Source organism: Brienomyrus brachyistius, chromosome 1 (assembly GCF_023856365.1).
Source record: "Brienomyrus brachyistius isolate T26 chromosome 1, BBRACH_0.4, whole genome shotgun sequence".
Classification (NCBI taxonomy): Eukaryota; Metazoa; Chordata; class Actinopteri; order Osteoglossiformes; family Mormyridae; genus Brienomyrus; species Brienomyrus brachyistius.
In genome coordinates this window covers 9927924-9949700 of record NC_064533.1, presented here as the reverse complement: position 1 = coordinate 9949700, position 21777 = coordinate 9927924, and the positions used below count along the sequence as shown (strand labels likewise).

Sequence of the window (21777 nt, the reverse complement as noted above, 5' to 3'; positions counted from 1 at the left end):
CAGATACAGCTGGGTACAATCCGGGAAACACACGTGGGTAAGCAGGGGGCGTGGCACACAGGAGGAGCCGACGAGCAGGGCATGACAGGTAACTTCTAACATTTTGAAACACACAATGACTCACACAGGAAGTGAACGAAAGCGTGAACATAATAACACAATCCAAACCGGGGTAACGATACAGGAGGAGTGAGACAAGAAACAAATTAACCAATCAGTGACACCGAGCAATCAGGTAGACCACACAAAGACTGATGCAGGAAAACAGGTAACAGGTGAAACCTGTTTAATAATTAAATCAAGGAACTATGAGATCAACAAGGAAACTACGAAACTCACAAAGAAACAAGAAAACAGAATGTGACATTGGGAAAATAACAAAGGCAGGTAAAACAAAACCAAGGCACGAAGCAAAAAACCAAAAGAGAATATAAGTCACAAGACACAGGAACTAGAAAAACTGATACAAAAGAAACACCAGTAAACAAAGTCTACAAAATACAAAAACAGAGAAGGCAGAATTTGAACACATAATTGAAGGGTTTACAGGTAACCAAACACTCAGCTAATTGAGCCATGCGCCAACCTGGGGAGCAGGGGAAGCACACTAAAGACTTGGACAACAAGGAGGACAGGATGGCCAGTGACATCTGCTGGCCAAACAGAGAGGAGACATGAAAGGCTGGGACAGACGGGTGCTGACCCTGACACTCTCAGCAGGCTCTGGAAAAGCTCCTAGGCCCACAATCAGCCAGAATGTTCACCAACCTTCTAAAACAGACAAGCTGCATTAGCCATTAGGTACAGGTTTATTGCGGGAACTTGAAATCTCTGATGACAGCTCAAAATTCACCTGCTTACTGCCATCCATTTTATAAACCACACTTAAAAATAAACACGAGTCAGTCAATAATTCAGACTTTAATGGAATTTGAATTATTGCTCTCTTACATTGTTCTGATTGACAATCAGTGACTGTGGGGTATTTGAATAATGAAATTTGACTGCTGTCTTTATAATCATCATATGAACCTTTATTACACTCAGTTATTACTTAGCAATGATTCCATAGTGCAGCCAAGGCTGAACTGGAGATTAACTGCCATCTCCTGCTCCATCTTCTCCCTCCAATACCTTGCGGCCCTTAGAGACCTGCCATCATCTGTACGCCATACAGGTGCCTCTCCAGGAAGGCCAGGATCTTCTGCCAGGAGTCTTCCTGGGCATGAGAGTGGGGTTGTGCCTGCCCACCCCACAGCAACAGGGCTGCAACACCAGGAGAGAACGTCAAGTCATCCCATCCCAGCCCCGGACAGCACAGCACCACGGACAACCCCCCCACGGTACTGCACATGATCTCATTCTGCTTGGCTACCTTTTCCACAGACAGATGCATTTTAACCACAGAAATGAGGTGTATGAACACAGAGAGCATTACAGTACAGAACAGTCAGCTCTCATATAAACCACCAACACTGAAAACGTACATCCATCCATCCATTTTCTGTACCCAATGCTTATTTGTGACTGAGGGAATCCTACTGAGACAGAAACGCCAGCTTTAAAAACAGACTACAGCTGTAGGAATACAGGGAACTAAAGTATCTTCGCCCTCATCAGTTCCCCCTGATCCTGCCATTCATTGAAATGCCCATCACCGTACTCAGTCCCCCACGGGCTGGCAAGGGGTCTATTCTCGCACCTTTGGTTCCCAAACTGATGAAGGTGCTCGCTCGTATGTGGGGGCCATAGGGTGGCTCGATTAGGTGCCCCGCCCCCGGGTAGGAGAGCTTGGTGAGCAGATGGCTCTTCCCGGCCTCCTCCATCATTCTCTCCATCTAAGCAGGAAGAGGTCAGAAGTCAGAGGTCAGCATGATGCTCTGTGAGCGCGGTTAGTGGCAGGAGGGGCGTGGACACTCACATCCTCTGCAGATTCGGATGCTGGCAAGTTCTGATCATCTTCTCCCACAATGAGCAGTACAGGACACCGAATCCGCCCGACCTGACGGTACGATTTTAGGTAATTAGTCCAAAAGGCAGTCATAAATGGCCAGTTAATTTTTATGAACTTTACGACACCAAAATCCACCAGCTTTCAAACAATTAGGTTACTATATTTATTTGCTTAACCAAACACTATTATTTATAATCTGAAACAACACACTGATGTCACAGATTCACATGTGTTTGTTTCTCAAAGTAAAACAGTAATTCCTCTTTTGGGATTTTAGCCAGTGGCCTTCTAATGTAGGAATCCAGTTCCTCATTGTCTACTGCATCAACTGCTTACATCCCTCAACACTGTCTGTGATTTGCAGTTACATGATGTGCCTGGTGCGGCACATACGTTCAGTAACTGACTGAACACGTGTCAGGACAGCTTTGTGTTAAGTGACTGAATATGAGCCAGGATGCCTTAATGTTAAGGGGCTGAACACATGCCAGGATGCCTTAGTGTTAAACAGCTGAACACATGACAAAAATCATTGGCATTAAGAAGCTGGACACAGTATGGGCAGACAGGTGGTCACTGAAGAGGAGCTCAGACTCACGTCGACTTTCTGGCTGGCGTCTGTTGGAATGGGTAGCGGGAGGTCACGCCAAATCACTCGCTGCTGGTCGTCATACCGGGTCTTGTGGACATTTCTTACCAGAAGAATTAAGAAAAATCTAAATCCATGCGATAGATAAGGCTCCTGTAATTAGAGGGTGCCCCCCCCTGAGGTGTCTACAGGGATTTTTGAGGTATAAATGAAGGCTGAAAGTTGGACAGATTCCAAAATGCCATGGAGCTCATTTTGTGATTACGGCTCGCCACCTCCCCAAGGGCTGGGGAATAGTTCACATAGTTGTCTGTGTACCTCTCTCACAGCAAGACTCACTTTCCAAACTGTATATAGATCTCAGCCAGGGACCACCCGACGGGCTGGACATGGCTGCCGCTGACACAGACCAGGCACCTGGGCTGGGAGACAGTCACAGCAAGCACAGGATTCACAATCAAGCACTGCTGATGTTACGTGTGTGACAGCTTATCTGTGGCTGAGTGTCCCAGACCTGGATCACCGTGGAGTAGGCAGCCAGCCTCAGGGACACGGAGGTGCCAAAGGAAAGCCCAAACAGTGCCACCCTGTCCCCACACACCCGGGGGTGGTTCTGCAGGAAGGTGAACGCAGTCTATGGTGCAGCAATGAGAGAAGGACAGTGTTAGGGGCAGAGCGTGACCCGGCAGTCATCTTGTGATCAGCATGTCCAGGCATGGCCTGATAGAGGTGCAAGACAGTTCAGGTCCTCTCATCTCTTTGCTCCTGTTGTACATTTAAACAGGTTTTATGGACCTTTTAGCAAGGTGAAGGTAGAAACCTCAGCCCTGGGCAAAAGGGCTGCTACTCATTGGTTTACAATTACATGAATCATGAATCTCCTGCAGGCGGTCAGATGGGACCCACCGCTTTTTGCACCGAGAGCTCTATTGGGCAATTGTATAAGTAAACTTACTCCACCTCAGCAGAATAGTTCTGCTTGATTGTTACTCGGCAACCACATGAAATAGGAGGTGCATAGTCATTTCTGACAGCTTCCTTATTTAGGTGTTTGGAGTTTCCTCTGTGATATTACTAGACAAAGACAGGTTTTTAAAGAAAAAGTGTACCTCAAAGTATTCATTGTCCACGCTTGGCATCTCCTTCTGTGATAGGTACTGCAGTGCCAGCGCGGCATATCCATGAGCCGCCAAAAGGGCCGAGCGGTATTCCACCAAACCACCTCCCCCTCCCCACAGGTCCAGGATGGCAGGGAAGGGTCCCAAACCTGAGAGAGACCAATCAGAATGACCCATCTTGGCATGAACCACTGATGTTTGGCTTGCATGTTGAAACCCTGCAAAAGTGTCTCCTGTATTATAGTTACCAGCTGGTAAAAACAGGGTCCCAGTGAGTCCATGCTCATTGACCTCGACCCTTTGGACACCAGGAGCCAGGTACCAGCGCTCGGCATTGACCGAGGCCAGGGCTTTCCTCTCTTTGAAACCCTGGACGACGTGACCTCCGTACACAGAAATGTGGATCACACTCGGGGTGCAGACGTCCTTCTTCCTGAGCCTGGAAGCACGAGGCTTCGTCTCAGGGCATAAATGACTCAGCAGACATTATGTTCTTCCTGTTCAGTGTCACATGCACAGGTGCTCACCTGAGACCAGGTCTGCTCCCTGCTGCTGGGCTCAGACCCCACAATAAGCCCATAGGCTCCACACCTGTGTATGATCCTCCCATGCTGGCATCCTCTGCAACTGAGAGGGACCAGAGTAAGACCACTACTCACTCTGAACTCACCACAATCTCTGTGCGTTTAGGAGAAAAATCAGCCTCATACCAGTTCTACTTACAATAACATGTGACCAAAATACTACAAAAAAAAAATTCTTGTTTTTTCATGCATGTAAAGAGAAGAACATCTGAATCACAGCAATTCATACAGACATAGTTACTCTTTAAAGAAAGTATGAAATATAAAACCTCGGACTGCTCCGGTGGCATCGCTGACATAGTGGCCAAAAGCCTCCCAGAGGTCCCCGTCCTCGGAGTGGAGCAGGCTGTGCAGGGTCACCTCCTGTCCTGGAGGTAATTTCTGCACAGTGATGGAGAGCTTCTCGTCCCATAGACCCCTGCAGGGCTGCACGGACAGCATTGGGGATGGCTGTCGACTGGACATGGTCCCTGTCACCTGTGTCAAGGGGGCATGCATGAGGAAAGCTCCAGAATAGACATGATTTAGCCATCATAAGGAGTCTGTGGGGATATTTACCGTGGTGAGCTAGCTGAGTGTCCACAGAGTAGGAGTGAAGAAGAAGCAGGTCAAGTCCAGAAAGATATGCATGAATTTCAAGGGGTAAATATTAACCTTAACTGACGTTTTCCATAGATTATTCTCTTCTTCAATGGACTGTCCCAGAAAATTAACATTCCTTCTCGTGACATGAATTGTCTCGGCTTTTTCTTATTTAGAATTTCATAGTTTCGCATAAAACCCATCCTTTTTTGTTCCTGGTTATGTTTATATAGCCAATTCTCTGACCATAAATGGTTAAAGCGGGAAAAAATAATAATTGATACTTTATTGATCACCGTGGGGAAATTGTCTTTACGCCTCCCTCAACTTGCTCTTTGTAGAGAAAGCTGTCCGCAAAGGGCTGTTATCCACAATGGCGCCCAGGGAGCTGGGGGTTAAGGACGCATAGTCATTTTGAGGCCATGTTTGAACGGAGACCTGCTGATCACAGGCACACAGACTTAGCCCACCGCACCACATGCTACCCCGTAGTATAGTGACGATTGCCGAAGTCTAATGTTATTTTATCGGTAGCAGAAATACATACCTTACCTTCTTACCTAACAACTGCACAAGCTGTCAGTCTGCTGTGTGCATCCATGTCCACGTCAAAGAAAAATCGCTTTTACAACAAGCAACTCAGAAGGAGCGAAAAGAGAAAACTTTTTCTGAATGGATAAGGCACAACCAAAGAGGTTTGGGGGCATTGCACAAAGCAGAATTTCCCGGATAGCTGAAGAACTTAAGCCAAACGTGAAAAATGTCCAAAAGAAAGAGAGGTAAGCAACATTCCTTTTTTGAGAATCCTTATCTTTAGCTTAAGGAATCTAACTAATGGAAAAAGACTGCTTTGGTGGAATACCCCCCTCCCTGTTGTCTGCCATTCGTGTTGTGTGTCCAGCCTGCGGAGAGAAACAGCATCACCTGGAGAAGTTCAGCTGCAAATGGAAACCATGTGGATGGGAATGAGTGAAAAATGACAGCATTGTCAGTATAGCATGGTAGTAAAGGTGCACAGGGTCACTGCTGTTTCATACACAATGGTGACTTTCAGTCACAAACTCGAAAGTTTCTTTCATGAGTGCAAGGCATGATGCAGGCAGGAACAAAGTGGATGATCTACTGGCGGCTCCACCGGAACACGGGGGTTTATTAACAGAATGAGAAAACACTGGGAACAATACAGAACAAACAGACCATAAGGCATCAAAACTAAAAACAAGGACTAACTAGAAGAAATGTCAAGAGAACAAGGTCCAGGAACAAGGGAACCCAAGGAGCAGGGAACAAAATATAAATATTAATCAACACTGGGTAACTTCTAACATTCTGAAACACACAATGACTTACAAAGGACCCGAACTAAAGCAGGAAAATAAATACACAAACAAAACTGGGTAACAACGCAGGAGGAGTGGGATATGAAACAAATTAACCAGAGACACCGAGCAATCAGGTAGACCACACAAAGTCGGGTGCAAGAAAACAAGCAACAGGTGAAACTAATAATTAAATCCAGGAACTATGAGATCAACAGGGAAACTAAGAAACTCAAAAAGAAAGAAGAAAACAGAATGTAACATTGGGAAAATAACAAAGGCAGGTAAAACAAAACCAAGGCACGAAGCAAAAAACCAAAAGAGAATATAAGTCACAAGACACAGGAACTAGAAAAACTGATACAAAAGAAACACTAGGGAACAAAGTCTACAAAATACAAAAACAGAGGAGGCAGAATTTGAACACATAATAGAAGGGTTTACAGGTAACCAAACACTCAGCTAATTGAGCCATGCACCAACCTGGGGAGCAGGGGAAGCACACTAAAGACTTGGACAACAAGGAGGACAGGATGGCCAGTGACATCTGCTGGCCAAACAGAGAGGAGACATGAAAGGCTGGGACAGACGGGTGCTGACCCTGACACTCTCAGCAGGCTCTGGAAAAGCTCCTAGGCCCACAATCAGCCAGAATGTTCACCAACCTTCTAAAACAGACAAGCTGCATTAGCCATTAGGTACAGGTTTATTGCGGGAACTTGAAATCTCTGACGACAGCTCAAAATTCACCTGGTTACTGCCATCCATTTTATAAACCACACTTAAAAATAAACACGAATCAGTCAATAATTCAGACTTTAATGGAATTTGAATTATTGCTCTCTTACATTGTTCTGATTGACAATCAGTGACTGTGGCGTATTTGAATAATGAAATTTGACTGCTGTCTTTATAATCATCATATGAACCTTTATTACACTCAGTTATTACTTAGCAATGATTCCATAGTGTAGCCAAGGCTGAACTGGAGATTAGCTGCCATCTCCTGCTCCATCTTCTCCCTCCAATACCTTGTGGCCCTTAGAGACCTGCCATCACCCGTACGCCATACAGGTGCCTCTCCAGGAAGGCCAGGATCTTCTGCCAGGAGTCTTCCTGGGCATGAGAGTGGGGTTGTGCCTGCCCACCCCACAGCAACAGGGCTGCAACACCAGGAGAGAATGTCAAGTCATCCCATCCCAGCCCCGGACAGCACAGCATCACGGACAGCCCCCCCACGGTACTGCACATGATCTCATTCTGCTTGGCTGCCTTTTCCACAGACAGATGCATTTTAACCACAGAAATGAGGTGTATGAACACAGAGAGCATTATAGTACAGAACAGTCAGCTCTCATATAAACCACCAACACTGAAAACTTACATCCATCCATCCATTTTCCGTACCCAATGCTTATTTGTGACTGAGGGAATCCTACTGAGACAGAAACGCCAGCTTTAAAAACAGACTACAGCTGTAGGAATACAGGGAACTAAAGTATCTTTGCCCTCATCAGTTTCCCCTGATCCTGCCATTCATTGAAATGCCCATCACCGTACTCAGTCCCCCACCCAGCGGCTGGCAAGGGGTCTATTCTCGCACCTTTGGTTCCCAAACTGATGAAGGTGCTCGCTCGTATGTGGGGGCCATAGGGTGGCTCGATTAGGTGCCCCGCCCCCGGGTAGGAGAGCTTGGTGAGCAGATGGCTCTTCCCGGCCTCCTCCATCATTCTCTCCATCTAAGCAGGAAGAGGTCAGAAGTCAGAGGTCAGCATGATGCTCTGCGACCGCGGTTAGTGGCAGGAGGGGCGTGGACACTCACATCCTCTGCAGATTCGGATGCTGGCCAGTTCTGGTCATCTTCTCCCACAATGAGCAGTACAGGACACCGAATCCGCCCGACCTGACGGTAAGATTTTAGGTAATTAGTCCAAAAGGCAGTCATAAATGGTCCAGTTAATTTTTATGAACTTTACGACACCAAAATCCACCAGCTTTCAAACAATTAGGTTACTATATTTATTTGCTTAACCAAACACTTTTATTTAAAATCTGAAACAACCCATCGATCCACAACACAACTAAGACACAAAGCAGGAAACCAAAATCGAATACAAATCACAGGAACTAGAAAACTGATACAAATGAAACACTAGGGAACAAAATCTACAAAAATACTAAAACAGAGATGACAAGATTTGAACACATTATAGAGGGGTTTACAGGCAGCCACATACTCGACTCGTTGAGCCACATGGCTAACAGGGAGTAGGGGAAACATTAAAGACTGACAACAGCGAGGATAGGATGGCCAGTGACACCTGCTGGCCAAATGGGGAGAAGACACTAAAGACTCAGAAAGATGGATGCTGATCCTGACACATAAATGGCCAGTGTATTTTTATGACCTTTACAAACCCAAAACACAAAAAGACCAGCTTTCAAACAATTGTGTTACTATTTATTTGCTTAACCAAACACATTTAAAATCTGAAACAACACATCGATGTCACAGATTCACATGTGTTTGTTTCTAAAAGTAAAACAGTAATTCCTCTTTTGGGATTTTAGCCAGTGGCCTTCTAATGTAGGAATCCAGTTCCTCACTGTCTACTGCATCAACTGCTTACATCCCTCAACACTGTCTGTGATTTGCAGTTACATGATGTGCCTGGTGTGGCACATACGTTCAGTAACTGACTGAACACGTGTTAGGACAACTTTTTGCTAAGTGACTGAATATGAGCCAGGATGCCTTAATGTTAAGGGGCTGAACACATGCCAGGATGCCTTAGTGTTAAACAGCTGAACACATGACAAAAATCATTGGCATTAAGAAGCTGGACACAGTATGGGCAGACAGGTGGTCACTGAAGAGGAGCTCAGACTCACGTCGACTTTCTGGCTGGCGTCTGTTGGAATGGGTAGCGGGAGGTCACGCCAAATCATTCGCTGCTGGTCGTCATACCGGGTCTTGTGGACATTTCTTACCAGAAGAATTAAGAAAAATCAAAATCCATGCGATAGATAAGGCTGCTGTTTTTAGAGGGCGCCCCCCTGAGATGTCTACAGGGATTTTTGAGGTATAAATGAAGGCTGAAATTTGGACAGATTCCAAAATGCCATGGAGCTCATTTTGTGATTACGGCTCGCCACCTCCCCAAGGGCTGGGGAATAGTTCACATAGTTGTCTGTGTACCTCTCTCACAGCAAGACTCACTTTACAAACTGTATATAGATCTCAGCCAGGGACCGCCCGACGGGCTGGACATGGCTGCCGCTGACACAGACCAGGCACCTGGGCTGGGAGACGGTCACAGCAAGCACAGGATTCACAATCAAGCACTGCTGATGTTACGTGTGTGACAGCTTATCTGTGGCTGAGTGTCCCAGACCTGGATCACCGTGGAGTAGGCAGCCAGCCTCAGGGACACGGAGGTGCCAAAGGAAAGCCCAAACAGTGCCACCCTGTCCCCACACACCCGGGGGTGGTTCTGCAGGAAGGTGAACGCAGTCTATGGTGCAGCAATGAGAGAAGGACAGTGTTAGGGGCAGAGCGTGACCCGGCAATCATCTTGTGATCAGCATGTCCAGGCATGGCCTGATAGAGGTGCAAGACAGTTCAGGTCCTCTCATCTCTTTGCTCCTGTTGTACATTTAAACAGGTTTTATGGACCTTTTAGCAAGGTGAAGGTAGAAACCTCAGCCCTGGGCAAAAGGGCTGCTACTCATGGGTTTACAATCACATGAAGCATGAATCTCCTGCAGGCGGTCAGATGGGACCCACCGCTTTTTGCACCGAGAGCTCTATTGGGCAATTGTATAAGTAAACTTACTCCACCTCAGCAGAATAGTTCTGCTTGATTGATTTGATTTGATTTTGATTTGATGAAACCTTTTATTGCTGTTGCAATATACCATGTCACTAGTCACGAGTACCAGCAAAAAAACTGGCCATCAAACCGACCATACATATACATAAACATCACAGTAGGGGGTAGACCGGTCGGGAGACAGGGGAAGAGAGAAGAAAAGAAACAGAATAACATGAGGAGAGAGGAGGAGAATAATAAAAAAAACAGCCCCCAGGCTGTACTCCAGTGGGGAGGACATTGTGGGAACAGAAAACCGAAAATTGTTTGTTACTCGGCAACCACATGAAATAGGAGGTGCATAGTCATTTCTGACAGCCTCCTTATTTAGGTGTTTGGAGTTTTTAAACAGGTTTTTAAAGAAAAAGTGTACCTCAAAGTATTCATTGCCCATGCTTGGCATCTCCTTCTGTGATAGGTACTGCAGTGCCAGCGCGGCATATCCATGAGCCGCCAAAAGGGCCGAGCGGTATTCCACCAAACCACCTCCCCCTCCCCACAGGTCCAGGATGGCAGGGAAGGGTCCCAAACCTGAGAGAGACCAATCAGAATGACCCATCTTGGCATGAACCACTGATGTTTGGCTTGCATGTTGAAACCCTGCAAAAGTGTCTCCTGTATTATAGTTACCAGCTGGTAAAAACAGGGTCCCAGTGAGTCCATGCTCATTGACCTCGATCCTTTGGACACCAGGAGCCAGGTACCAGCGCTCGGCATTGACCGAGGCCAGGGCTTTCCTCTCTTTGAAACCCTGGACAACGTGACCTCCGTACACAGAAATGTGGATCACACTCGGGGTGCAGACGTCCTTCTTCCTGAGCCTGGAAGCACGAGGCTTCGTCTCAGGGCATAAATGACTCAGCAGACATTATGTTCTTCCTGTTCAGTGTCACATGCACAGGTGCTCACCTGAGACCAGGTCTGCTCCCTGCTGCTGGGCTCAGACCCCACAATAAGCCCATAGGCTCCACACCTGTGTATGATCCTCCCATGCTGGCATCCTCTGCACCTGAGAGGGACCAGAGTAAGACCACTACTCACTCTGAACTCACAACAATCTCTGTGCGTTTAGGAGAAAAATCAGCCTCATACCAGTTCTACTTACAAAATACTTACCAAAATACTACAAAAAAAAAAAAAAATTCTTGTTTATTCATGCATGTAAAGAGAAGAACATCTGAATCACAGCAATTCATACGGACATAGTTAATCTTTAAAGAAAGTATGAAATATAAAACCTCGGACTGCTCCGGTGGCATCGCTGACATAGTGGCCAAAAGCCTCCCAGAGGTCCCCGTCCTCGGAGTGGAGCAGGCTGTGCAGGGTCACCTCCTGTCCTGGAGGTAATTTCTGCACAGTGATGGAGAGCTTTTCGTCCCATAGACCCCTGCAGGGCTGCACGGACAGCATTGGGGATGGCTGTCGACTGGACATGGTCCCTGTCACCTGTGTCAAGGGAGCATGCATGAGGAAAGCTCCAGAATAGACATGATTTAGCCATCATAAGGAGTCTGTGGGGATATTTACCGTGGTGAGCTAGCTGAGTGTCCACAGGGCAGGAGTGAGGAAGAACCAGCCCATGTCTGAAGTCTAAAAAGATATGTATGGGCTCGAGGGTTAAATATTACCCTTAACCTACACATGTGTTACTTCTGCAGTGCTGTGATACAATGTTGAGAATTGGGTGTACATATGTTTTTATTGGTTTATTTTACTTTTTTGTTTACTTTTTCCTCCAAATATTTCAGTTTAAGGTTATTTTTATGAATTTTGGCCACTTTCTATTTTAGTTTATTTTACTGAGCTTCATAATTTAGTTCAATGCTAATTTGTAATTTGCTGCCAATGGGAGACCCCCAAACATGTGGGGCCCACATGCAAATACACTCAAAAATGGTTCCATGTTGCAGAGGTGGAAACTGGTCATTGACGTTAAAGAAAAGCAACAGTATATTCAGACTTGGTTAGGATTTGTAGCTTCGGCCTTGGGACTTGACTTGTTTTTAGACTGTCTTGACCTGAGACGTACTTGTTAATTGAAAGTTAGTGACTCATTGCCATAGCTGTCAGGCTGCGCCTCTCGTCCCACAGACCCCTGCAGGGCTGCACAGACAGCAGGGGGGATGGCTGTCGTCTGGACATGGTCCCTGTCACCTGTGTCAAGGGGGCATGCATGAGGAAAGCTCCAGAATAGACATGATTTAGCCATCATAAGGAGTCTGTGGGGATATTTACCGTGGTGAGCTAGCTGAGTGTCCACAGAGTAGGAGTGAAGAAGAAGCAGGTCAAGTCTAGAAAGATATGCATGAATTTCGAGGGGTAAATATTAACCTTAACTGACGTTTTCCATAGATTATTCTATTCTTCAACGGACTGTCCCAGAAAATTAACATTCCTTCTCGTGACATGAATTGTCTCGGCTTTTTCTTATTTAGAATTTCATAGTTTCGCATAAAACCCATCCTTTTTTGTTCCTGGTTATGTTTATATAGCCAATTCTCTGACCATAAATGGTTAAAATGGGAAAAATAATAACAATTGATACTTTATTGATCACCGTGGGGAAATTGTCTTTACGCCTCCCCCAACTTGCTCTTTGTAGAGAAAGCTGTCCGCAAAGGGCTGTTATCCACAATGGCGCCCAGGGAGCTGGGGGTTAAGGACGCATAGTCATGTTGAGGCCATGTTTGAACGGAGACCTGCTGATCACAGGCACACAGACTTAGCCCACCGCAACACATGCTACCCCGTAGTATAGTGACGATTGCCGAAGTCTAATGTTATTTTATCGGTAGCAGAAATACATACCTTACCTTCTTACCTAACAACTGCACGAGCTGTCAGTCTGCTGTGTGCATCCATGTCCACGTCAAAGAAAAATCGCTTTTACAACAAGCAACTCAGATGGAGCAAAAAGAGAACTTTTTCTGAATGGATAAGGCACAACCAAAGAGGTTTAGGGGCATTGCACAAAGCAGAATTTCCCGGATAGCTGAAGACCTTAAGCCAAACGTGAAAAATGTCCAAAAGAAAGAGAGGTGTGATGCCCGGCTCGTCCGCTCCTCGTGTGTGCCACGCCCCCCTGATTTCCCACGTGTACTTTCCTGATCGTCTCCATCTGTGTCCGTTTACTTTGATTAGTCCCATCCTATTTAAGTCCTGGTCTTACCTGTTCCTCTGGTCCGTCATTGTGGTATCGGTGTGGTAAATGTCTCCTGGTCCCTTTTCCCTAATAAAACCCCGAGTTTTGCCCCGAGTTCTGCCTGTTCGCCTGCTCCTTACCAGCCTACCCGCACGATCGCCGCTCGCCTCTGCCGTGATCGTGACAGAATGACGGACCAAAAGAAGAAAAGTAAGCAGAGGAGGAGGAGATCCCAGAAGAGCCGATCCGTCTGGGAGCCTGCTCGCTCTCCAGGCTTTGGATCTCTTCGGAGGACAAGGAGGAGGTACCCGTTCTGGCCCCAACCCTGGGGGCGATCCATCGGGGTACCTGCCCCGTATCCATGTTCTAGCCCTCAAGCGAGGACGAGGAGGAAGAACCCTTCCTCTATCCTTACCCGGAGCCAGAACCCGTTCTTCCGCCGTCTGTTTTTTCGGACGTAGCGCCGCCTCCTGCCACCACCTTGCGCAGGATGAGGAGAAGACCGGCGATCGCCCTCGGGGCGTGCACCCTCGTCCCGGCGTCTCTCCCGGAAGAAGATCGGGAGGGCTTCCCGATCACCCCGAAGGCCCCCAGCTCTGCTAAGCTGCATCCCTGGGTAGTCCGGAGAACACACCGGGCCGCGGAGCAGCCTGTGCGGCCGCCTCCGTTGCTAGCTGCGACCGCCTGGCCTGAGGAGTTCCCTCCGCTCCTGTCACCTGCGCATTCTGTGCAGCCGCCCACGCCGGACTGACCGCCGCTGCCGGCGAACCCTCCTCCGGAGCAGCCGCCACCGCCAGCGGACCCCGCGCCAGTGCTCTGCCAGCGGACCCCGCTCCGGAGCAGCCGCCTCCACTGCAGTCTGCGCATCCCGCTCAGCCGCCTCTGCCTGCTGTATCTGCGCATCCCGCGCAGCCACCTCTGCCTGCTGTATCTGCGCAGCAAGTGCAGCCGCCTCTGCCTGCGGCTCCAGCGCCTGTGCAGCCGCCTCTGCCTGCGGCTCCAGCGCCCGTGCAGCAGGTGCTCCCTCCACCTGCAGCTCCCGAGCAGGCGCCCCTTCCGCCTGCAGCTCCCACGCCCACGGCGCCCCTTCCGCCTGCAGCTCCCGCGCCCATGCCCGAGGCGCCCCTTCCGCCTGCAGCTCCCGCGCCCACGCCCGAGGCGTTCCCCCTGCCTCAAGTGACTGTGCCCCCTATGGCTCCCGTTCCTGGCCCCACTCTAGTCCCTTCTACCCCGGTGACTCCTGTCCCTGACCTCTCTCCAGTCCCTTCTGCCCCAGTCCCCGAGGAGGTCCTGGAGGACCCCACCATCGCTCCTCCCTCCTCAGAGGTGGAGGAGCTCGAATGGGACCCCTCGGGGACCCTCTCAGTGACTCCTCGGCCCTCGCCCCGGCGAGCTCAACCCTGACCAAGGGTCTATATGTCTGTGTCCCACAAGGGGAGACGACAAAGACGCAGGGCTGGGGTCCCTCCCACCCTACCCCCTGGCTCGACCTCCCTCGCCGGCGCTAAGGCTCGGTCGGCGCCTGCGGGTCCTGGCCGTCCGGGTCGGCTGCGGCCTGCGCTTCTTGCGCAGCCATCTCCACTGCTACCTGCGCAGCCCCCTCCGGTGCCCGTCGAATCTGCGCAGCTTCCTCTGCCTGCGGCTCCAGCGCCTGTGCAGCCGCCACTGTCTGCCGCTCCCGCTGTCAAGTCCTCGTCCCTTCCTGCAGCTCCCGCACACACGCCCGAGGCGCTTCTCTTGCCTCCAGCTCCCACGCCCGAGGTGCTCCTCTTGCCTGCAGCTCCCGCGCCCACGCCCGAGGCACTACTCTTGCCTGCAGCTCCCGCGCCCACGCCCGAGGCGCGCCCTGTGTCCGCTATGACTGTGCCCACTGAGACTCTGATTCCTGGCCCCACTCCTGTTCTGACTTCCCCTGTGACTCCATCGCCCTCGCCCCGGCGATCTCGACCCCGACGGGGGGTCGTTATGTCTGTGTCCCGCAAAGGGAGGGGACACAGACGTAAGACTGGGGTCCCTCCCGCCCTGCCCCCTGGCTCATCCTCCCTCGCCGGTGCTAAGGCTCGGTCGGCGCCTACAGGTCCTGGCCCCTGGGGTCAGCGGTCACCTGTGGGTCCCCCTTCTCTACCTCGTCGTCCTGCCTCGCTCCCTCCGCCAGTTCTTCAGGGGTTGCCTGCGGGCTTCCCGAGGGCAGCTCCTCGGTCACCTACGGATCCTCCCGCTCTGGCGTGGCGGAAGACGTCGCCGCCTGCTGCGGCTCCCCCCCTCTCCTTGCCCTCGCCAGGGGCCCTTCCTGCTCCCTCGTCCCCTTCCCTGGTCTCCCCTCCGACTCCCTCCTCAGTCCCTCTCTAGGTCCCTCGCCCTGCCTCCTCGGCCGTTCCGAGGTCCCCTCCGGCTCCGGCCTCCCGGCTGCCTGCGGCCCCTCTGGCTGCCTCCCGTCGCCCGCTGGGGCATTGTTCTGATTGACAATCAGTGACTGTGGGGTATTTGAATAATGAAATTTGACTGCTGTCTTTATAATCATCATATGAACCTTTATTACACTCAGTTATTACTTAGCAATGATTCCATAGTGCAGCCAAGGCTGAACTGGAGATGAGCTGCCATCTCCTGCTCCATCTTTTCCCTCCACACCTTGTGGCCCTCAGAGACCCACCATCACCCCTACGCCATACAGGTGCCTCTCCAGGAAGGCCAGGATCTTCTGCCAGGAATCTTCCTGGGCGTAAGAGTGGGGCTGTGCCTGCCCACCCCACAGTGCCTGAACTGCAACACCAGGAGAGAACGTCAAGTCATCCCATCCCAGCCCCGGACAGCACAGCACCACGGACAGCCCCCCCATGATCTCATTCTGCTTGGCTGCCTTTTCCACAGACAGATGCATTTTAACCACAGAAATGAGGTATATGAACACAGAGAGCATTACAGTACAGAACAGTCAGCTCTCATATAAACCACCAACACTGAAAACGTACATCCATCCATCCATTTTCTGTACCCAATACTTATTTGTGACTGAGGGAATCCTACTGAGACAGAAACACCAGCTTTAAAAACAGACTACAGCTGTAGGAATACAGGGAACTAAAGTATCTTCGCCCTCATCAGTTCCCCCTGATCCTGCCATTCATTGAAATGCCCATCACCGTACTCAGTCCCCCACCCAGCGGCTGGCAAGGGGTCTATTCTCGCACCTTTGGTTCCCAAACCGATGAAGGTGCTCGCTCGTATGTGGGGGCCATAGGGTGGCTCGATTAGGTGCCCCGCCCCCGGGTAGGAGAGCTTGGTGAGCAGATGGCTCTTCCCGGCCTCCTCCATCATTCTCTCCATCTAAGCAGGAAGAGGTCAGAAGTCAGAGGTCAGCATGATGCTCTGTGACCGCGGTTAGTGGCAGGAGGGGCGTGGACACTCACATCCTCTGCAGATTCCGATGCTGGCCAGTTCTGATCATCTTCTCCCACAATGAGCAGTACAGGACACCGAATCCGCCCGACCTGATGGTAAGATTTTAGGTAATTAGTCCAAAAGGCAGTCATAATGTCACAAACTCAGGTTTCTCACGGAGATGGGGCATGGCGCAGGCAGGAAGGAAGGTGGAAAACCCACTTGTAGGTCACAGGATGTACGGGGTTTATTAACAAAACAGAAAACACTAGAAACACTTAGAAAAACAGAACACAAGGGGTCAAAATTACAAAAAAAGGGGGGGGGGGATAGCAAAGACTAACTACAAAAGGAATGATGCAGACAACTAATAACACAAATTACTGACATACAATGGCCCACTGGGGAACTGCACCCAGGCAGGAACTTAAATACAAAACTGAACGATACAGCAAGAGTGAGACATAGACAATTAACCAATCCAGGAGGGTGCAGGGCAACGAGCAATCAGCTAAACACACAAAGGCAGGCACAAGAACAGGAAACAGGTGACACTAATAATTAACTCAAGGACCCATGAAACTAAACAGGGATGCTAAGAACTGACAAAAAAAACAAGGAAAACAGAATCTAACACTGGGGAATAACAAAGACCAGTAACACAACACAACTAAGGCACAAAGCAGGAAACCAAAATCGAATACAAATCACAGGAACTAGAAAACTGATACAAATGAAACACTAGGGAACAAAATCTACAAAAATACTAAAACAGAGATGACAAGATTTGAACACATTATAGAGGGGTTTACAGGCAGCCACATACTCGACTCGTTGAGCCACATGGCTAACAGGGAGTAGGGGAAACATTAAAGACTGACAACAGCGAGGACAGGATGGCCAGTGACACCTGCTGGCCAAATGGGGAGAAGACACTAAAGACTCAGAAAGATGGATGCTGATCCTGACACATAAATGGCCAGTGTATTTTTATGACCTTTACAAACCCAAAACACAAAAAGACCAGCTTTCAAACAATTGGGTTACTATTTATTTGCTTAACCAAACACATTTAAAATCTGAAACAACACATCGATGTCACAGATTCACACCTGTACTTTTCTCAAGGTAAAACAGCAATTCCGCTTTTAGGATTTTAGCTAGTGGCTTTCTAATGTGGGAATCCAGTTCCTCACTGTCTACTGCACCTCTGTCTTACATCCCTCAACACTGTGTGATTTGCAGTTACATGATGTGCCTGGTGCGGCACATACGTTCAGTAACTGACTGAACACGTGTCAGGACAGCTTAGTGTTAAGCGACTGAACATGAGCCAGGATGACTTAATGTTAAAAGACTGAACACATGCTAGGATGCCTTAGTGTTAAACAGCTGAACACATGACAGAAAGCAATGGCATTGAGGAGCTGAAAACAGTATGGGCAGATAGGAGGTCACTGAAGAGGAGCTCAGACTCACGTCGACTTTCTGGCTGGGGTCTGTTGGAATGGGCAGCAGGAGGTCGCGCCAAATCAATCGCTGCTGGTCGTCGTACCGGGTCTTGTGGACATTTCTTACCAGAAGAATTAAGAAAAATCAAAATCCATGCGATAGATAAGGCTGCTGTTTTTAGAGGGCGCCCCCCTGAGGTGTCTACAGGGATTTTTGAGGTATAAATGAAGGCTGAAATTTGGACAGATTCCAAAATGCCATGGAGCTCGTTTTGTGATTACGGCTCGCCACCTCCCCAAGGGCTGGGGAATAGTTCACATAGTTGTCTGTGTACCTCTCTCACAGCAAGACTCACTTTCCAAACTGTATATAGATCTCAGCCAGGGACCGCCCGACGGGCTGGACATGGCTGCCGCTGACACCGACCAGGCACCTGGGCTGGGAGACGGTCACAGCAAGCACAGGATTCACAATCAAGCACTGCTGATGTTACGTGTGTGACAGCTTATCTGTGGCTGAGTGTCCCAGACCTGGATCACCGTGGAGTAGGCAGCCAGCCCCAGGGACACGGAGGTGCCAAAGGAAAGCCCAAACAGTGCCACCCTGTCCCCACACACCCGGGGGTGGTTCTGCAGGAAGGTGAACGCAGTCTATGGTGCAGCAATGAGAGAAGGACAGTGTTAGGGGCAGAGCGTGACCCGGCAGTCATCTTGTGATCAGCATGTCCAGGCATGGCCTGATAGAGGTGCAAGACAGTTCAGGTCCTCTCATCTCTTTGCTCCTGTTGTACATTTAAACAGGTTTTATGGACCTTTTAGCAAGGTGAAGGTAGAAACCTCAGCCCTGAGCAAAAGGGCTGCTACTCATGGGTATACAATCACATGAATCATGAATCTCCTGCAGGCGGTCAGATGGGACCCACTGCTTTTTGCACCGAGAGCTCTATTGGGCAATTGTATAAGTAAACTTACTCCACCTCAGCAGAATAGTTCTGCTTGATTGTTACTCGGCAACCACATGAAATAGGAGGTGCATAGTAATTTCTGACAGCTTCCTTATATAGGTGTTTGGAGTTTCCTCTGTGATGTTACTAGACAAAGACAGGTTTTTAAAGAAAAAGTGTACCTCAAAGTATTCATTGCCCACGCTTGGCATCTCCTTCTGTGATAGGTACTGCAGTGCCAGCGCGGCATATCCATGAGCCGCCAAAAGGGCCGAGCGGTATTCCACCAAACCACCTCCCCCTCCCCACAGGTCCAGGATGGCAGGGAAGGGTCCCAAACCTGAGAGAGACCAATCAGAATGACCCATCTTGGCATGAACCACTGATGTTTGGCTTGCATGTTGAAACCCTGCAAAAGTGTCTCCTGTATTATAGTTACCAGCTGGTAAAAACAGGGTCCCAGTGAGTCCATGCTCATTGACCTCGACCCTTTGGACACCAGGAGCCAGGTACCAGCGCTCGGCATCGACCGAGGCCAGGGCTTTCCTCTCTTTGAAACCCTGGACGACGTGACCTCCGTACACGGAAATGTGGATCACACTTGGGATGCAGACGTCCTTCTTCCTGAGCCTGGAAGCACGAAGCTTCGTCTCAGGGCATAAATGACTCAGCAGACATTATGTTCTTCCTGTTCAGTGTCACATGCACAGGTGCTCACCTGAGACCAGGTCTGCTCCCTGCTGCTGGGCTCAGACCCCACAATAAGCCCATAGGCTCCACACCTGTGTATGATCCTCCCATGCTGGCATCCTCCGCAACTGAGAGGGACCAGAGTCCACAAGACCACTACTCACTCTGAAACTCACAACAATCTCTGTGCGTTTAGGAGAAAAATCAGCCTCATACCAGTTCTACTTACAAAATACTTACCAAAATACTACAAAAAAAAAATTCTTGTTTATTCATGCATGTAAAGAGAAGAACATCTGAATCACAGCAATTCATACGGACATAGTTAATCTTTAAAGAAAGTATGAAATATAAAACCTCGGACTGCTCCGGTGGCATCGCTGACATAGTGGCCAAAAGCCTCCCAGAGGTCCCCGTCCTCGGAGTGGAGCAGGCTGTGCAGGGTCACCTCCTGTCCTGGAGGTAATTTCTGCACAGTGATGGAGAGCTTCTCGTCCCATAGACCCCTGCAGGGCTGCACGGACAGCATTGGGGATGGCTGTCGACTGGACATGGTCCCTGTCACCTGTGTCAAGGGGGCATGCATGAGGAAAGCTGCAGAATAGACATGATTTAACCATTATAGGGAGTTTGTGGGGATATTTACCGTGGTGAGCTGAGTGTCCACAGGGCAGGAGTGCGGAAGGACTAGCCCATGTCTAAAGTCCAAAAAGATATGTGTGGGCTCGAGGGTTAAATATTAACCTTAACCTACGCATGTGTTACTTCTGCAGTGCTGTGATACAATGTTGAGAATTGGGTGTGTAGATATGTTTTCATTGGTTTATTTCACTTTTTTTGTTTACTTTTTCCTCCAGATATTTCAATTTAAGGGTATTTTTATGAATTTTGGCCATTTTCTATTTTAGTTTGTTTTACTAAGCTTCATAATATAGTTTAATGGTAATTTGTAACCCCGAAACATGTGGGGCCCACATGCAAATACACTAAAAAAATGGTTCCATGTTGCAGAGGTGGAAACTGGTCATTGACGTTAAAGAAAAGCAACAGTATATTCAGACTTGGTTAGGATTTGTAGCTTAGGTCTTGGGACTTGACTTGTTTTTAGACTGTCTTGACCTGAGACGTACTTGTTACTGACTCGCTGCCATAGCTGTTAGGCTGCGCTTCTTCTTTCGCGCGCCGCCGTCCGCACGCCAGTGTAATTTCTTCTGAAGCATTGTTTAATGTCGCGGGGGAATTCCTCTTTTTGTCAGTTTTTATCACCGTATTGGCTACTTTGCATGTTAATTATCTGGAGGAGGGAGGACTGGTTAAGCATAGTATTAACTCAGGCAGTCAAACTCAAAAACAGGAGTTTAATCTTATTTTAGTTAGTTTTTATGGTTGTTGTTTTTGTTTGTTTAGTATTCGTGTCTCGCGCTTTCAGTTTCGTTTTAATTTTGATTAACGAGATGCTTTTCTTATTGTTTGTCTCAGTATTCGTTACTGATAACCTCAGACTGTATATACTCTCTCTGTCATATATATATATATATATATATATATATATATATATATATATGAGATAAAACGTCGCCCCGGCTTAAACAAAACGACTTTAGTGGATTTAACGACAGAAAATCACTGCATATGTATTTGTACTTATATTAAGCCGCAAGTCCCTTGCCTTGTATTTATGCTGCCTACTCGATCGGAATATGCGACTCGGTAGCAGGAAAATCGTAATTACGAAACGACGCGAGTTCAAGTTGCAGCGAAATGGAAGCCATAAGAAAGCAACTCTGTTTTGTTTTTGTGCCGTATAACTGTCGTTCCTCCGACACCAAAACGAAGCAAATGAACTTTTTGTAATCCCTTGCTGAAATAGCAGGTAGCTGACCAGCTATATATCAAATATCGAGACAAAAACTATCGTTTTTTCCCCCTTATTCACAATTTAATAATCTCACCAACGTTCAGAACGATTCAGTTTTTTCGGAGTTGTACAATGATATGCGACATAAAATGTACTGCCTTCAGAATAATCTGCCTTTCGTCGTGGAGCTGCCCACCGCCTCCGCCATGATTATTGTAATGACGCCCCCAACTCCACAACCTTGGAAAATCCCGCTGAAAAATACGACGTGTATCACTTAATAAATATAGTAG

General features: G+C 48.5%; 3 protein-coding genes across 19 annotated transcripts; all 3 read right to left on the bottom strand.

Annotated features, from left to right (window-relative positions):
• Positions 1 to 902: 902 nt before the first annotated feature.
• On the bottom strand, positions 903 to 21659 carry LOC125746996 (peroxisomal succinyl-coenzyme A thioesterase-like). 10 transcript variants are annotated; one of them, XM_049021684.1, is made up of 12 exons: positions 21579 to 21659; positions 20273 to 20324; positions 4515 to 4722; positions 4189 to 4288; positions 3910 to 4100; positions 3653 to 3810; positions 3058 to 3177; positions 2883 to 2965; positions 2553 to 2646; positions 1922 to 2002; positions 1703 to 1838; positions 903 to 1266 (listed from the first exon to the last, which is right to left on the bottom strand). In XM_049021684.1, exons 3-12 carry the CDS (start codon positions 4708 to 4710, stop codon positions 1145 to 1147), a joined length of 1281 nt encoding a protein of 426 aa, XP_048877641.1. In that variant the 5' UTR covers positions 4711 to 4722; positions 20273 to 20324; positions 21579 to 21659; the 3' UTR covers positions 903 to 1144. The 10 variants fall into 10 exon arrangements, with proteins under 10 accessions (XP_048877641.1, XP_048877628.1, XP_048877650.1 ...); XM_049021671.1 differs by lacking the exons at positions 20273 to 20324; positions 21579 to 21659 and adding exons at positions 11546 to 11608; positions 12048 to 12109; XM_049021693.1 differs by lacking the exon at positions 21579 to 21659 and having other exon boundaries at positions 20273 to 20404.
• LOC125746958 (acyl-coenzyme A thioesterase 1-like) lies at positions 6946 to 20768 on the bottom strand. Of its 7 annotated transcripts, none has more exons than XM_049021607.1 (12): positions 20757 to 20768; positions 20273 to 20324; positions 11257 to 11464; positions 10928 to 11027; positions 10649 to 10839; positions 10392 to 10549; positions 9542 to 9661; positions 9367 to 9449; positions 9039 to 9132; positions 7969 to 8049; positions 7750 to 7885; positions 6946 to 7309 (listed from the first exon to the last, which is right to left on the bottom strand). In XM_049021607.1, the coding sequence occupies exons 3-12, from the start codon at positions 11450 to 11452 to the stop codon at positions 7188 to 7190; spliced, it is 1281 nt and encodes a 426-aa protein (XP_048877564.1). In that variant the 5' UTR covers positions 11453 to 11464; positions 20273 to 20324; positions 20757 to 20768; the 3' UTR covers positions 6946 to 7187. The 7 variants fall into 7 exon arrangements, with proteins under 7 accessions (XP_048877564.1, XP_048877538.1, XP_048877556.1 ...); XM_049021581.1 differs by lacking the exons at positions 20273 to 20324; positions 20757 to 20768 and adding exons at positions 11546 to 11608; positions 12048 to 12109; XM_049021599.1 differs by lacking the exons at positions 20273 to 20324; positions 20757 to 20768 and adding an exon at positions 12254 to 12326.
• Positions 15671 to 21664, bottom strand: LOC125746992 (peroxisomal succinyl-coenzyme A thioesterase-like). 2 transcript variants are annotated; one of them, XM_049021631.1, is made up of 12 exons: positions 21579 to 21664; positions 20273 to 20324; positions 19984 to 20191; positions 19655 to 19754; positions 19376 to 19566; positions 19119 to 19276; positions 18524 to 18643; positions 18349 to 18431; positions 18021 to 18114; positions 16571 to 16651; positions 16352 to 16487; positions 15671 to 15923 (listed from the first exon to the last, which is right to left on the bottom strand). In XM_049021631.1, exons 3-12 carry the CDS (start codon positions 20177 to 20179, stop codon positions 15802 to 15804), a joined length of 1281 nt encoding a protein of 426 aa, XP_048877588.1. In that variant the 5' UTR covers positions 20180 to 20191; positions 20273 to 20324; positions 21579 to 21664; the 3' UTR covers positions 15671 to 15801. The 2 variants fall into 2 exon arrangements, with proteins under 2 accessions (XP_048877588.1, XP_048877577.1); XM_049021620.1 differs by lacking the exons at positions 20273 to 20324; positions 21579 to 21664 and having other exon boundaries at positions 19984 to 20259.
• Between the last annotated feature and the right edge of the window lie 113 nt (positions 21665 to 21777).